Raw genomic sequence first — 17,711 nt, 5'->3', positions numbered from 1 at the left:
CACGCCTTCGAGAAAAGAAGATGTGCGGTTATACTACAATGTGTAGAATGATCGAAGGCTGATCAGTGAAATTGAGAAATTTGTATCTACGTAGTTAAAAAAGGAAATCTATGCTCTGCCGAGAAAATCATCTTATTCGAAGTACTTCTCCCTTGAGCTTTTATGATTTTGCAATGTTCGTTACGCAATTTTTAACAATTATTACGATATCGTATTATCGTCTACTCGTTTCACTTTGAAAATTAAATTTCGTTTTAGAGTGCAAGTCGTATTTTTGATGTAATCTAACGGTGTAAATGAGAACACCCTCGTGTCGCTGACGTTCTTATATGTTTTCACACACTCACACGCGATCAAAGTTTTGTCAATTAGACGAATCTTATTTCTAAAATGTATATTTGTGAATTTGACATTTATTCAACCTGTCATTTGTATTTTTATTGTTGCCTTGGCCAATAGTTTTGCCAACTTAGCGAAGATCTTTTCTTGGTGAAACGTTAATTCACACGGAAGTTTTTTAATTTTTTTAATCGAATACAATTTCTCGGCATTGCAATATATTACCTTCGTCGTATACTTAAAAATGGGCCTTGTGAACAATTTCAAAAGGCTAACTTTATTTACGTTTTCGGCTCGTTCCGTTGTTCGTTGCATGATATACCTAAGTACGTGCAAACTTTTATAGAAATTATCCTTAAACAGAAACTTACGTTTGTGTCTTTGTACGAGGCTCGTTCGATTTCTCGAAGTATCTTTAGATATACCGTATATATATTTTTCTTTTCTTTTCTTATCTTTCAAAGATTTTCGTCAAATTCTCTTCATTTTCTTTTTGTGGAACAATGGCAGCTATTATGGCAGTTATTTTTTAATAAAGTTTCTGTATCTGTATGCATAATACTTCGTAAAGCTTCGCGCAAATCGAACGTGAATCTATTTTGAACAATTCGAATATTTCTGAACGTCTTATATCGAGTGACTGTTATAATTTATTAATTCTACAAAATAGATCGAAGACTCTGTTTATCGAAATCGCTTAAACATGCGAGTCCTTTCAAAAAGGATTCGACGGTAGATCGACGAATCGATCGATACGCTGTTATGAAGGTTTCAGCCTACGGTTTCTAATGGATAAGAAGAAAAGGATCAAAAAGAAAATGCAAAAAAAGAAAAGAAGCACCGAGAAGCGATGCGTCCGGAATTTTTTTAACGACGTCGTGTTTTACTAACGAATTTTTACGCCGTTTTTTACACGATTCTTACCGGCCTAAGGAGCTGTCTTTTCCACGAACAGCGATCGAAGCTGTTTGCGTTGCTGCTTTCTCGCGGAACTAATCGCGAATCGATCTCGATCCTTTGAATTAAAACGTACCATTTGTTAAACGAACATTGAAAATCGGAATGACTTTTCTTCAACTATTTGTCTTGAAAATAACAGAAATTATTTTCCTTTTCCATTAATCCAAACCTCCCTTGTCTTAATAACCAATTTAATAACGATATTAATTAACTATCGTTAGATTTTTGAAATGTCATTATATACATATATTTATACATTTTAAATACATGTCAAATTGGAAAATCAAAACTTAAATACACCCTGTTTACTGGGAATTTGAATGATTTCTTTTGTTTCGGTAACCAGTTTCATCAAACTAGAAAAATTCTAAAATATTTGTGAACCGTCAATTCGCAATATCATAATTTGCGAAATTAAAGCTTAAACATTTCACATTTCATTACGTACATACCAATAATCTGTGCGAATGATTTTGACAATCAAACGCGATCGATTTCGATTTCCGAGTTGTTCCGACCGAAGATCCAAAATTCATCCTTCACCGCGATCATCGTCACCGATCACTCAAAGAAGACTGATAGCGCAAAACTCGAGTGATTCCATTAGACCGCTCCATCAAGAATCGATTTCGAAAAGAGGGAATACGAAGAATGAAACGGATCGAAGAGACCAGGAAACGGATACGAGGGAAACTTCGCAACACATCCACGTGAGAGTTATAAGCCAACTAGCAGGACGAACCAACGGTTGACCTCGAAGCAACACAGAGGGAAATTTCGAATTTTCACCGTCAAAAAGGAGAAGGAGAACAGTGAGCGAGTGCGAGGGCGAGTGAGAGAGAGAGAGAGAGAGAGAGAGAGAGAGAGAGAGAGAGAGAAAAGAAAAAGGGAAAATGGCGCAAGACACGAGTAAAAGCGAGGGGGATGCGAAATACAAGAAGGAAAATATGCCAGAAAGAAATTCATGCATTTCATATACATACAAGCATACACGTTACGTATACATACACGCATACGTATACACATAGGGTGAGAAAGGAAGAATGAACGACGAATAGAGAGAAAGTAAAAATGAGCGAGAGAGAGAGAGAGAAAGAGAGAAAGAATGACACAAACACGTGCATAACAAATAGAAAAAAAATGATAGGCTACAGTGCTGCATACGTATTTAAATTAAAGGAGCATTAAATAAGCATGGATGTGCATTTTAGATGTATTAGAGGAGTTTCACCACACATTTAGTATTAGTTGTAAAACGTTGTAGTCCGACTTGGGGAGAATCTTTGGAAGTAGCATTTTCTTCGAGAAAATATGCCTCCTTTAATTCTTTCAACTAGATTTTTTTATTGCAAAAGAATTTCTAAGCCTTCAAAGCATTATTTATTTCATTTCATAGATGGCTCGTCAAAATAAATTTTTCTTTCTTAAGGAACCTGTAACAAGTTACTAAAAGAATTCTAACATTAATCGGATAATTTTAGCCTAATTGTTCCTTGATTTTACGATAGATAACATCGATAAGATTGTTTTTTCTCGAAGGTTTCTCCCTTCAGTCGTCTCCCTTGAGAGAAACGCGGTGGAGATTATCATTGTCATGATCATTATCACTGTCATCGCCGTTTTTATTTAACTTGTACGTGTTTTACGCAATCTATCGACGACAAGCAAGTACTAAATGAAGTAGGTATATAATATATATAATTTGTTAAGACGGGGAACGAAGAGCAAACATATTGTCATTATTTTATTGACGTCGTATTATTTATATCGAAGGAGTACCATAGTATATACAATAATTATTAACGATAAAAGATCGACTAGTGTATTTCGAACCCGACTGACAACAATTAAAGAATTTAATTGCGCTGAAAGCATTTGACCTAGCTTTTTTACTATCCCGTACAAAAGGATCCATCTTAAAATTGCAGATAAAGAGAAAATAGAAGAGGATGGCAGAATGTTTCGAATTAAATAAGGTATATGACTTTTATTTAAACATCGAGTACTTTGAGCGAAGGATTATTAAAAAGGAATATTTGTCATACTTTTCATACCATTTTTTATGTCTTTTTCATATTTTATTTAATTCAGCTTCATTACTATTCTCTTTCGCTTTCTCGTTGTTCGAGTAAGCAGATTTAAAAATGCTTTGTTTCACGTAAAAGCATATTCTGACGTGCACAAGGACGTCAGACAACTTGCAAAACAGATTAGTCATTGAAAAACAAAAAAAAAAAAAAAAGAAAAGCATAAAAAGAGAATCTAACGTTAATTCTACGTGGAATAATCGTTAACGAAGATTCAGATTGGCACGTAGATTGTCAATTTGCAATCGTAAACGAGGGTGGATCCCTCTGGTCGTCGCACGAAACAGCCCCTTTCGCTCTAACAATTACACCAGAATCGTCCACTGTACGTGTTTCTCATTCGAAAAATCCATTCTAAATTTAATTTAATATTCCTAGTATCATTCTTCGTTCGAGATTTCCCGAACTTCTTTTAAGCGTAGAAGTCGATTAAATTTAGTTGAACAATTGGAAGAAAAAAAAAATGAAAAAGATATAAAAAAATACATAATGTATATAAAATATTTTTTATAATAGAATAAACAGTGGTAGAGTAAGTAACCGTTCCAGTTAAAAATTGATACGGTATCGATGGATTGGAGGTGGAAAGGAGCCGCGTTAAAGAAATGGGTGCGAGCGATAAGAGTTAGCTCGATGATTGTATTTTAACAAGAAAATCCTCACGGCTCGTTGATCACCACCACCTGCTCCATGTGATAAGAAACCAGCGACACACATTTATGGCAAAGGGAGATCCGTTCATGCGTCACGTTTACATCGCCCACTTTTTTAATTTCAATCATATTCGCTTCTTGCAAAATCCTCATAAAATTGCAAAACGAATAATTTTCTTTATGTAATCTTTTGATTCCTTATTTCAATTTAATGTTTATCAACTTGAAAATTTTTCCCCTTTTTCGTCAATTTCTTTCCTCGAATCGTTGGACATTAAAATAAGACAGCTGATCATTCTGGCTATTTTTTTTTTTTTAATACTTTTTCTTGCGGAAATTCTTTTTTGCCGGTGTAGAAAATAGACGAGAAATTGTTTCGATGTCCCTTTCCACTGGTTCGGGTAGATCTCGTTTCAATCAATCGGTAGCCCAGATTCTTGTTCATTTCACACCCCCGTATCGCATCATTCCCGTGCGCAACCGTGTCCTTTGCCTCTGTGGAACCCCGTGAAAGGATGCTGGCACAGTTCCACGTCGACCATCAGGACCGTCAGAAGTCTTAGAGAACTTTTTCAAGATTTTCGATATCTAAAATAATAATAATAATAATAAAAGACGAAGTTTTCTCGAGCATTAAACTTTAAACAGCATTAAGCTTAACTCATAGATTCTGCAGTTTAAACTTAAGAATTCTAGAATTTACAGAAAGTTCTTGGAAAAGGATCGGTAACATCTTAGTGATTATTTTACGAATATTCAAAGTTTCGAGACACAGCGATCGATTCATCGAATGTCATGACGGACGTGAATAGCAACAAAGTGTCCAACGAGTCTTCGAAAAAGTCGTTCGAACTGGCGAAGAAGGAGTTACGCGCGATAGTGACGAAGATCGAGGAAGCAACACTTCCTAGCAGGTCTGTGAAATTGTTTCACGCTCAATGTCTTCTTAGACCCGGAGGATCGAAGTTCCGCAGGAGACACCTGTGGATCTTGCTGATCCTCGCGTGGATTCTAGGTCAATTCCTCTGGAATTACGTGCACACCGTTCGTTACGACAAGGTAAGCCACGAAATCAATCCTTTTCGTTAAAAAGAAAGATAAGAAAGTCGACCGATCTGAGCTTTAAGACAGACCAATCCTTGGAGAAATCGTTTTTCAATAAAAGATTTGTTTTTATCTTCGCTTCTTTCTACGCGTACTTTAATCGTATCATTTTTGTCACATGATTGTAAGAGAGATTTTAATTTTGTCTCTCTTTTTTTTAAATAGAGTTAATTGTTGTTTGCGATATTTGATTTATTTTCGAAGAATTTTAGTAAATATTTTGGTAAAATATCGGTCCTTATCCTTGCGTTTCTTCCTATTCTTAAATCGGTTTTTAGCGTTAGTAAATCGATTTTTGTTAAGAGTTGAATATTTTTCAAGTGCCTGGCGGAAGCACCTTCGTTCACGCAGAAAATATTCCGGCCAGCCGAGGATTGTTCAATGTGTCGGGACGTTCAACAGGTTGACAGGATATCCAACGTGGATCCTGCCATTTTTGAGGAACGGTACTGGCTCGTCCAATTCCCCCAGTTCTTGCTCCACTTACGTTTCTCAATTAATTTCAATCCCCTCTCATTCTACTTTATTCGTCCGTTAATACACAAAAGTATATCTAAAATTCAATTTTATTATTTTCTATGTTGGAATCTTCTTCATCCCTCTGTGATCTTTTTCGAGGATTAGATATGCGTATTCTGGAAGACCGGTAGTGATCACGGATGCCATGACTAACTGGACAGCGATGGAAACATTCTCGTTTTCTTTCTTTAAATCGTTGTACGACGGAGAGGACGCGAATTGCCAGTTTTTTCCTTATAAAACCGAGTTTAAAAGTCTTCAGGACGTGTTCGATATGAGCGCTAGTCGATCATTGCTGGAGAAAGGGACGAAGCCATGGTACGTAGGCTGGTGAGTACAATTTCCATTGTAATTTTCATTTATTTGATTTTTCTATTTTATTTAATCGATTTTATATGTACATACATGATACACGAGACATAGATATGATATAATTCATTAGTAGCTGAGATATAACGCGAACGCTTGTTTCGTCGAAGCAGTTTCTGAAAACAATCAGAATAACTCCGTGTCTACTAACGAAGCAAGAAGTATTTCTCTATTAACGAGGTAATACTGTATTACGATATTCTGGTATATAATTTAAATATAAATAAATGCTGGATTAAAATCGTATTGTTTTGTAGCATTTTTATAGATTATATATAAAATAAAAGGAAAAATATAGATTTATTTGAAATTTATTTTAAAGTAAAAGGTAGTTTGTTAGCGCTCGATTAGGAGAAAGAACATAGGGGATGGTATTAAATGTCATTGTCAGTTAAATCTGGTGATGTTTTTTTGGCCAAGGTTTTAGTAAGTGTCCCGAGAGTCTGGACGAACGGTGCCCGTGAAGAAAGCAGTTTTGGGGCTTCAATAACCGCCCTAAAGCTCGCGCGTATGCACACAATCCGGCTAACGAGCTTCCAAGCGAACTATGTAGTTTCCAGCGGACCGTATTCATCGAAACAATTACCTAGAAACTCATATTCGTGTCGAGCGACGCGTTCTTCGTTTCCTTTCCTGTCTGATAACTTCGCATTGTGAAATGGACTTTGTATTGTTTTGTACAGGATGATGTAAAAATATCGTTACACGTTAAATAAGAGAAGGGAATTAGAATCTATATTTTAAAACAAAGTGAGAAAAGATTTCATACATTCATTTTTAATAAATTTAGATTCATAAAAAATTCTGGTAATTTTGTTTGCAAATGGATGCAAATTATTAAACATATATATATATAACAAACTAGCTGATAATAAACAAATATACAGAAATACAATATAATTATAATTCTTGTTAAAGGAGTAACTGTGACGAAGAAATTGGCGGTGTGCTCAGGAAACACTATCAAAGGCCGTATTTTCTGCCTGTCACTGCAGAAACAGAGAAGACCGATTGGATTTTTATGGGTAGCCAAGGATATGGGGCCCCTATGCACGTGGGTACTCCTTCAATAAATATTTATTTTCATTCTCTACTTTTATCCATGAAATATTTCGATTTTTTCAGGTGGACGACGTGGAACACCCTTCGTGGCAAGCTCAGGTCAAGGGTGAGAAATTGTGGATGTTGGAACCACCCAGAGAGTGTCATTACGTTTGTTACAGGTTGAAGGTCGTAGTACATCCTGGCGAAATAAGTAAGTCTGGCTCGATTTCTTTATTGTGAAATTTCCTAACGATCGATTTGTCGCGCAGTTGTCCTGGATACCAATCGCTGGTACCATCAAACGGTAATCGTTTCCGAGGAGATGAGCATCACTATCGGAGCAGAATACGATTAAAAGAAGCTACAGGAACGTTCTAAGGGCATTTTGATCGCTACGACGGCCTTTAACGACGATACGTGTCACCAAGATCAATAAAGTTGTTTTGTCTTGATTTTCACGAGTCCTTCGACCTGCGAATAATTTCCAATAGAAATTTCACTTGAACCAAACATTACGAACAAGTTCTCCAATAACAAATTGTCCTGATAACTCCTACTTTTGATTAACACTTTGCAAAATGTCTTATATTTATCATGATTTAATTGCCAAGAATTTTCATCGACCGTTGAATAATTTCCACTTGCAAATGGAATTTTACAAATTTAATCTTTACCCATTGCAATTTGCAATACACGGTGCTTCAACTTTGAATTCACGACGCTGAACGAGCCGGAAGACGCGAATGGACTAAACCAGGATGCTCGACACGGATTCCACGGTCCGTGGCGAGCAGTTGATCGGTTTCCTCGAGGAGGTCGGCTGAACACGCGCCAGGTAACGTATGATCACGGGCACACGCGTGAATCTATCGAGTGTGAGGGGACTTGAAGGGGCTGCAGGGAACCCCTGCCGTAGCCACCACCTGCCGCCAGGTGCGACTTCACGAGACATCTGTATGAGGGGCCCGTGCGGCGTTTCCTTTTCACCGTTGCGTCCTCCACAATTCACAAGCTCGTTGACCGGTGTAGGAACATTAGGTGTCTGTCTGGAGCCGAGGACCGGCTTATTACCGAAGTAATTGGTCGAAGCCGACGTTCGATGCGCGTTACTGGCCCTTTAATAAATTTAACAGCAAGTTTCGGTTATTGTCTTCGGAGGGACAGATTATGCGAGCGTTGAAGTGATTTTGGGAGACTTTTTTGCATCGAATATGGAAGAAAACTAAATAATAAAGGTGATATTAGAGTAATTGATTCGGTTTAAAGAGTAATGACACGTTGCTATACCTTTGATAAATTTGAGAACGAAGAGGTCAAAGATCTATTGCGAGTGGTAGACGTTTTCCGTTAATACTCGTCGAAGGGCGCCCTTCCTTCGAATCACTTGAATCTCTGCTCATAATAATTCTTTTAATATTTGGAATTTATTTAATATTTCATTTATTTAATATTTTATTTTTAATATTTTAAATAATATTTTAAATAATATTTTATTTATTTAATATTTTATTTTTAATATTTTAAATAAATTTTATTTATTTAATATTTTAATATTTCGAATTTATTCCAATAACTTTTATTACCTTAAAAGATATTTTAAAATATCCTTCTCCAAAAAGAATAGAAAGAAACAAAATTAGAATAAATATTCTTTCGACTATGGTTAACTACGATTAATATGATTTACGAAAATTTTCAATCAAATCGTTCAATAGCTTGTTACGTAAAAACGATCGTAGTTTCGTAGATGGCGACTGTGTGCAGCGAAGGCAGATGCAGCGGAGAATAAAAAATGGCCGGAAACGGGGGATGCATCGAAGGAGGCCCGAGGGCTTCCTGTTTCAACCTAATTACATTCCATTCGACGCGGGCTATGTAGAGGGTGGAGACTGGGTGGACGCGCAACAAAATCTCGTTAATTCATAAAAATTCTCCGTCCATTTCGCGGCAGTCTTTTTGCCCGCGCGAAATTAAAATCCTCCGCGCGGTCGAATAATCGATAGCGGAGGAACGCGCGGGATTCCGTCGATCGAACTTTCCTGCTTCTTTTTCTGGCGGATAAAAATGCGAATTTTTATCGAATGCGGCTAAGTGGAAAAACGCTTGTGCTGTTCCTAATTCTAAATCGATATTTGAATTTAAGGCAATCTTGGTCGATCCCTTCTTTCGGTCACGAATTCGAAAAGATATCCGCTGCATTAAAATGATACAATACCGTTTACGTATCCAGATACTTTGACCGATTTATACCAACGCCAGATTATTAACTCGTATCACCTATGAAAAGACACAGCAATGGCGTATTTTTCTATGTACTATACATATATATTCTTTAGTATACACTTGCACTATTTAAATGTCAATATCAGGATATTCAGCGTATTTTATCACGGTATTAGGTATACAAGTTCTACACGAACTTTACGAATTCTTATTGTAAACTACAGAACCGAGAACCAGGAAAGGATAATCAAATAAAATCTAGGTCGCTGTGGATTGAATTTTCTAAATGGTAGATCTGCACAAATCGAACGAGATCATAACGCACGAAGCTATTTCGCACGGCGAGATGCGTCATTCAAGAAATGAAGTTTAAGGGGTGCGCGGAATGTTCTCGATATTCCATCAAAGGAAGCCAGGAATTTCAATAACAGCCAACAACTACGCCGAAAAAGTATGTTAAAAATAACCATAACCTTTTTTCCAACAACCACATTTTATCTCCTTTAAATTCTATCTCCTTTAAAAAACGAGAAAGAAACCGCTGTAAATTCGTAGAACAAAGATCGAAAAGGCAAGGCTAACACGAGTTATTTATTTAAAAATCGACGCCAGCGAGACACGAAAACATGCCGTGGACAGTTGTAACAGGAAGATAGGTCGATAAACCGATCGAACTTTCGAGTTCCGGCGTGGTAGCAGCACGAGCGGTGTGATTCGCTGTTTGCGGCACAGTTTCAGAAAATTTCAATGGCCGTCGAGGGTGTAGAGCGCGCTCATGGTTCGCGATGACCACCGACCGACGGTTGCCTGTAATGGCCCGTATACGTGTGCCTAAGCGTACGTACGCGTTTCAATCCCCACCGTGCATCCCCTCGCAGCGTTGCCGGTCTCTCGGTCTCACCCGTTTGCGGCTATGTACAAATTTCACGTTAGGTACATATGGTTTCCCTGTTTGCGTCTTGCTTTCTCTCGATCAGCGACACCTACAAACGTGTTCTTCGCAGGTTCTCCCTTGTCCCTCGGCCCCTGTTGCCCTCTTCGTCGTTCCAGCTCCCCTCGCGTCCTTTCCGTCTCGCTGTCGTTCCATATACTTGTGGTCGCACATATTTGGCGCGTATGTGTTAGCAACTATCTGCCTCCCTTTCCCTTCGTCGCTCTGCGATTCTCTTTCGAGGGACACGTACGGTTTCACAAGCGCGTCGGCGTTGCGCTCAACCCTCCTGCCAACCGTACACAAATTTCTGCCTTTCTTCCGTATCCCATCTTTGCATCCTTTTCGTGTTTTCACGTTCGCACATGAAATTCTTCTTCCATTTTAGCTTTTTTACGTGCTTGTACCTTGTTGAATTTATGGGGTATATTTTTGTATACGGAGATATCCATTTTATTTCGTTTATTTTGTTCCCTTCTTTGTTTATCGCTCTTTTAAATGGATAAGTGTAAATGTTATTTGAAAATGTTTCACATTATTTCTATCTTCCTCGCCCCTATGAAGTTAACTTTACACGAGTATCTATCGTGCAACGGACAAGCTTTTATTTTCATCTCTTTCTCCTTCTCCCTCCCTCTCCCTCTCTCTCTCTCTCTCTCTCTCTCTCTCCCTTTCGCTTTAGAGAGCTGTGCGCGTGGATTTTACTTTCACCTTTTGCCTGTTCGTTCGCACCACGGCGATACCCAATGCTCTCTCTTCGCACCCCCGCCGTTTTCACACGTCGTCATGTTTATATGGAAAATCTGCACAGAGTTATTATTAGCCGGCCCTCGTTTCGTCGTTTGTATACTGATCTTACGCCCACACTCGTCCCTTTTTCCCTCGTCCGTTCTACTGTTTCGTCATTAGAGACAAGGTAACTCTAAACTATCATTATTTGCACACTATATTAACACCCTTATCTCTCTTTTAAGCCGGTATGCAAATTTTATGCTCGTGTGCTGCCTCTTTGTATATTTATCTTGGATATGCTGACCATTTCTTCTTCTATCTTTATACTACGTATAATAGTCTGCGGTGGTGAAATAGCGAGGTCGTACATTATCGCATTAAGCGTTGGTATCGATCGATGTCGCAACAACATCGATTAATTCTGTTTTATCTGGTTAACATTTCTTAAGGCGCCATTTCAACAATTTGTAGAAAAATTTGTAGTTTCGTGCTTGATTAACTTTACGACCTCGCTATTACTCTGTTAAAGAACATACGTGTAACGTATATACAAATTCGCGTGACTTCGTGGAAACGATAAATTTGTAATTGTATGACCTTCTTTACTCTGTTCCGTTCGTATTCCAAGATTCACGACTGGAAATTTACAAATCTGAATTTTATCACCTTACTTTGCCCACTCACTTCCAAATTACGTTCTATCAATCTCGAATCTACCACTAGGCTAAATCTAACCAGTTTCTGCCATTTCCGCGCGAATTATCCACTTTCGTTTGCTGTTTATACGTAAAACTTCTCGCTGTTTCTATCTTTTTTTATTTTATATTCCTTTAATTCTCTATTTTCAAGGTCCATTAGTGGAAATCTACAAATTTACCGATGCTTGATATTCGATTTCAAACTACGTTCTATCAATTTCGACTCTGACCAGATTTGTTCTATGATTTCCACACGAATTATCTATTCTCGTCTGTTATCCGTATGAAAAATTCTTTCTCGCTCTTTTTCATTTTATCGTCTTTCAATCCCTTGTTTCCGAGATGAATCAATCGAAATCAATGAATTTACCACTCGATATTTCCCATCCAATTCAAAACTACGTTCCATTAATTTCGAATCTACCTACCTACCTACCTACCTACTACGATCAGTGATTGTACTTTACGATTTCCACGCGAATTATTCGTGCCTGTTCGTAAAAGTGTTCCTACACCCTCGCCACCCTTCTTCGTTCCATTTTAATATTCCATTGTTCGTTTCCAAGATCCACCAGTCGAAATACACGAATTGTCACGAATTAATTAATCGATCAATCTAAATCTACGAATTCATCGATCTCTCACTCTTCTCACCCAATTCCAAACTACGTTCTATTAATTCCGAATCTGCCCCTTACTAACCCGTTTCTACGACTTGCGCGCGAATTATCCATTCTCGTTAGCCACGCATACGTACGCAAAACTCCTTGTCCACGTTCTCACCCTCGATCCACTACCCTCTGCCTCGTTTCCGTGTTTATGGCAGCATGCGTTTACGTGCATAGGCCGACCGTTCTTTCTCTTTCGCCCTCGCCACCTCACGTTCCTCTTCTCTGTCTGCCTACCACGGTTCGCGTGTAACCACACACATAGCGCTTGGTACATAGGAGTCAGCCTGCGCTCGTGTACCTCCTCTATGTACGGACGTATATAGTACGTAGGCGCTTGGTACATACATATCGGTCGTGCTATCGATTATTTTACCCATGTGGAACTTTCCCCTATCCTCCGGTCGCCCCACTAGGCGTCGCGACGCCCGGTATAGAGCGTGATATCGACGTTACATCGCTGCCTGCCCCTCTCCTGCCTCCCCACCATTGGACTAGCCTCAGGAACGGCGAAACTGGACGACGCTATCGTGCCCTCGTTTCAAGATCGACCCCCCCGATTTTTCCACGTTTTTTCTACTCGCTTCATCGTTTACACGATAAACGTTCTTTGATCGTTATTTTTATCAAATATTATTCGCGATTAGATATTATTTATTTATGACCAGACTATGCACTCTTTATGCAAATTCATACTTTTATGGGGACGATTACGAAGAAGAAATTTAAGCAGAGATTCGTTTAGCACTGAATATTCTAACGAGAAATTTACTTTGCGAATGTTATCTATCCTTGCGTATTACGCGCAGTTTGCATATTTTTGTACATTAACATTTTTTCATAAGTGCAGGAAAATTCACAGTGTAGTTGTAATACTTCTTTTGAGAGGAATGGATCGTAGGGGAAAGTTGGATTATGGAATTTTTTAGCTTTACCCTTCGCAGAAAGCATGGACTTTTTCAGGGGAACTTGTGCTACGTTTTGCGAAATAGAGTTTATATAGGTTGTAGTTTAAATAGTCGCTTAATCATTTAACAGGATAAGTTTACTTGTTATTCCTAGTTACCTTGTAATTTGTAAAATCTACTTGTAGGGTTCCCCTTCTTTTTATTATCAATTTTTATTGTCACGCAAAGTAATTTATCACTTGTAATTTGTTACTTGTTAAACTTTACTAACGATGTTCTAATCTGTTTAACCGCATAAGTGCTAATAGTTTTCCAATAGAAGCTTTGAGATGAAGTTTTCTTTTAACAATAAATAAATGTAAAATTTGAACAAATTTAAAAACAGATAGGACCTTACGTTCTAATACGATTTCATATTTATTTGAAACTAAAAATTATAATGATTCGGTAATGTTTCTAAAAGATTCTAAAAGACTGGGACGTATTTTGCTGTTATTTTTTCGAAAGGATTAAAATTACTCCTTACAGAACTGCGGGAAAACATAAGACAAGTGTACATTCTAATTAAACGAGCAAACCAATGAGAGATGGAGTCGAGATTCCTCGAGATTTCACAAAAAGTGGTGTTTCCTTCTCTAAAAATTGACTGCTACATCGAAGGGAAATCGAGCGGCTGCTCGCGAATCGTGTGGGGTTTCTCTCTGTCTGTTTGCTGGGGCGCAACGCGTTTTTATTTCTCGCTGTTCGACTTGACTGGCCGATATCGATTTTATTCGGTCGCGAACGCCGATGGATTTCGTGCGGATTGTGTTCTCTTCGCGTGGCTCGAAATCGGTCACAGGTGTGTGACCATTTCGATTCCACCGATCGATTGGGTTACCTGTTCTGTCTCGTGCGCTAGTCCAGCTCTTCGCGCGGGAAATATCCCAAAGTCCACGCGCGCTGCTTACGCTCCGGAAAAGTTTTGTCACGATTTTATCAGTAATTTTGCAATTAAAATACACTTTGTCAAAAATAAGAAAAATATTTTTTAGCAATAGCGTGCGTAACATATATTATTATTATTTTCTTTCTACAGAAAATAATCGTCAGTATTGGCGACAAAGGATATTTATTTTCCAAATCGTTTATTTCGAAATTTTCGTTACTTTTGTAGAGGACTCGTGTAGAGGATGTTTGACCGTGAGATTTATTGGACGAGATAGCTCGTTGTTGAAACCGTCGAATATATTTAAAATAATAAATTAATATGCATTAATATGCTATATTCGCTGGGGAGCTCGTACACTGTATAAGTCGTAAAATAGGATCGCTAATGACTCGTTAATTAGATCGATATTTCGTTGATAACTGGTTGATAACTGATCGACAACTGACTGTAACACTTCCTTGCGATCGCGTCCGCTTATTTATACTGGTGAGTCGGAAAATTCAGATTTGTCTTTGTTCGATGGTTGCACTTAACGACGGCATTGTTCTTCTCGGAGTTTATTTATTCTTACATTACGTGTATCCTAACGATCTTGATACTCCGATACAAAATAACAACAAAACAACAACATGATTTGAATTGTCCTCTAACTCATGTGCCGCTACACTTTATTATATCATCAGACAGTTAAAATACATAACGCTATAGAGAACCGAATTGTAGAAGTTAGCTGATATACTGCGACAGGGTAATTATTATAAAATAAAATACATTACATAACAGAGAGTTGACTTGTCGAAGGTTTGAATTGTAGAAATTAGTACATGTATCATTCATTACACGCTAATTACAATCGCGTTAATTGATTCGAATCTACCTAAGCGTGCAACAGTTTAGTTGCTTATTTACCGTTAAATGAGACCTGCCCTTTAACGAACAAAAATAGCCGGCTAACGTTTGCAGCGGTACAATAATTTGCACGAAACGTGAATCTACAAAATGTCCAGCAACTGTCTTTTGTCGTAGAAACCAACCAAAACTTCAACAGCAATCGACTCGATATCAAAAATAACAATTCTAGCAATGAAAGATATTGCTAGCGATTTTTTGATTGCAATAATCGTCGTATTACTTTAATTTTCATTTCTCCTGTACCAACGCCTGCTTCTTCCTGTCCTCCACATATCCTTTGCCCTTTAAAACTTTACTCTCCTGATTCTTTTCTCTGATAATTGATTTCTTGATGTTCATATTACACATACTTCCAGTTAATTGAAGCGCTTAAGGGGAATATAAAAAAAAGTGTATGTACTTTTTGCAAAAGCAGTGGCTTTTCCTATTCACACGCTCGCCACTACATTTCCGCGATAAAGTGCACAACGAGAATAATAACGACAACGAGATGAGGAAAAATTTCATCAAGTAGCGAAACGAACCGTCACGTCGTAATATTCAAGAATAACGCATGAAAACTGCGCAACGGCTGCAAGAGGACAGGTTTCCCTTGGATGAGCATCCCTTAGGCCGGAGGTACTAAGAACAGTCAGTCAGTCCCTGAGCCACCCCTTCGTAGCGTTTCGACCTCGTCCCGCTACCCCTCCCGACCCGTCCCTCCTCTAGACCCCTGCGTATCGAGTTCGTTACAGATCCCCGTCGCAAGATCTCCACCCCTCTTTATTCCCCACCCGATAGACCCCTTCTCGTCCACCTCCCCGCTGGCCCTGCTCGTCGCGAAGGACGCACGAAGCGGCTCGTCGGCACGTAGTAGTCGCGTTCGCGATTTGCGCAACTCCGTGCTCGCTTCCTCTTGTTCGAAAGCGAGCGGATTCCTCTCGCTCCCTCCGTATTGGGGTTGGAGCGCGCGCCGTTCCCTAAGCCGCGGCTAACACACCTGCGATTGTATCTGACATCGACTCGTTAACCAGCTAATAGTTGACAGCGGCAAGGATAATCATAAAGAAAGGCAGAAGGTTGAAACATCTAAAAATTCTTTTTCGAGATTTCGAGGCGGAAGATCGTGTTGTCGCGAGTTGCCACGCAGTTTCTTTCCTTCTTAGTCCACCGTTGCAGGGGTGGCATTCGACGTAGGGAGGAAAACAGACAGAAAAAGAGAGAAAGAGAGAGAGAGAGAGAGAGAGAGAGAGAGAGAGGAGGTGGAGGAGGACGGTGAGAAAGGGTGACAGGTTCCGAAGGGGTGCGCGCACGCGTGCGCGTGAATGCGCACCAGCAACGGTACGGGCAGGGATCGCGAGTCGAAGAGGATCACGGTCGGGGATGTTCGTTCCGCGTGCTTCCAATCGTCCACGATTCAACGATTCATCGACCGATAGGCTTTGCTCCCCACCGATACGGCGTCATCGCGGTCGAAGCCGTTCCTCGACGGCTGCAATCGAACCGGGAGAGTAGAGAGTAGTACGTACGGTCGCGACGAAATCGATCCGCCGTCCGCGCGACGACGCCTCTTACCGCCACCCCCGCCATTGATCCGACCTATCGACGCGTTCTCTCCCCAGGGTCTGTCGCGATTGACACGCCGCTTCGACCGATCGCTTCGAACCGATCGCGTTCAGACTGGCTAGAACGTGAGCTTTGCCACACGCGCAGGGGTCGCTCGCGTTCGAGAAGACTCCGGCAAGAGGACATCTCTGCTCCCTACCCTTGCAGGCACGGGGATGCGCGTTTCGATCGTGTAATTGCGTCGAAACCTGTGAACGAGACGCGCTGCTTGCGACAATCGCTTCGGCACACGTGCAGGAACGCTGATCGATAGACCGCTGCTGTACAGAGTGGTTCCGCGGTTCGATTGTCGATTGATCCGGAGATTCGGTTCGAGACTGCGAAATACGCTGCAGTGTACTGGTGATTTTATTCGAGGATCGAAATACGTTCTAATCCAGATTATCGTTTCACCGGGAAGTATATTTAAATCGAAGATTATCCGGAAAGACTAAAAAATACGAGAAAGCACCGTAAACATACTACAGAGTGAAACAGGTTGAAAGAAAGAAGAAAAATGTTTGCAAGATCACACGCAGAGACGTTTGTGTAATATCTAAAAGGAAGTAAGAACGACAGTGGCACCGATGAGCTTTGGTTTCGTGGAGAAAAGAAGATCGAGGTGGACACTCGATAATCGGATCGAGCTCGGAGACAAGGACGCGCTCATCGGTCGAGGATAGGTCGCCGGGTAGTCGATGTTTATGCTCGAAGTATCGGCGCATCGAGCAACGTTGGTCACGAGGTATCGGAAAATCGATAGAAAGCTGACTGACGCCAGAGCGGTAGCGGCGGCGGCGGCGTCGGCGGCGGCGATGCTGGTGGTGGTGGTGGTAACGGTGATGGTGGTGGTAGTGACAATGTCGACGGCGCGCACGTAGCGGTCCCTCGCATCCACGACGACGAATATGCCATCGTTGGCGACATAGACTCCGTTGGGGGTGGCTCCAGTCGCTTCTTTCTCGGCCGGCAGATCGAAATATTCCGCTGAGACAACTTCGCACGGAAGACAATTTCACGCATCTTTGAGACTTCGCGTTCACGGAACA

General features: G+C 40.0%; 1 protein-coding gene across 1 annotated transcript; it reads left to right on the top strand.

The window, feature by feature from the left end:
• The first annotated feature begins 4,556 nt into the window (after nucleotides 1-4,556).
• Nucleotides 4,557-7,536, top strand: LOC132906740 (uncharacterized). Its single transcript, XM_060959203.1, has 6 exons — nucleotides 4,557-5,098; nucleotides 5,465-5,589; nucleotides 5,768-5,992; nucleotides 6,950-7,085; nucleotides 7,157-7,286; nucleotides 7,345-7,536. Exons 1-6 carry the CDS (start codon nucleotides 4,835-4,837, stop codon nucleotides 7,428-7,430), a joined length of 966 nt encoding a protein of 321 aa, XP_060815186.1. The 5' UTR covers nucleotides 4,557-4,834; the 3' UTR covers nucleotides 7,431-7,536.
• The last annotated feature ends 10,175 nt before the right edge of the window (nucleotides 7,537-17,711 follow it).

This window comes from Bombus pascuorum, chromosome 5, assembly GCF_905332965.1.
Source record: "Bombus pascuorum chromosome 5, iyBomPasc1.1, whole genome shotgun sequence".
NCBI classification, from domain to species: Eukaryota; Metazoa; Arthropoda; class Insecta; order Hymenoptera; family Apidae; genus Bombus; species Bombus pascuorum.
Note: the sequence above shows the minus strand (reverse complement) of the source record. Positions and strands in the feature narration are given on the sequence as shown.

Excerpts from the sequence above, each read along its gene's own strand:
- LOC132906740 (XM_060959203.1), top strand. The coding sequence starts at position 4,835 with ATGACGGACGTGAATAGCAACAAAGTGTCCAACGAGTCTTCGAAAAAG. Across the intron at positions 5,099-5,464 it reads ACACCGTTCGTTACGACAAG|TGCCTGGCGGAAGCACCTTC; the intron begins GTAAGCCACGAA and ends ATATTTTTCAAG. Across the intron at positions 7,287-7,344 it reads AGTACATCCTGGCGAAATAA|TTGTCCTGGATACCAATCGC; the intron begins GTAAGTCTGGCT and ends TTTGTCGCGCAG.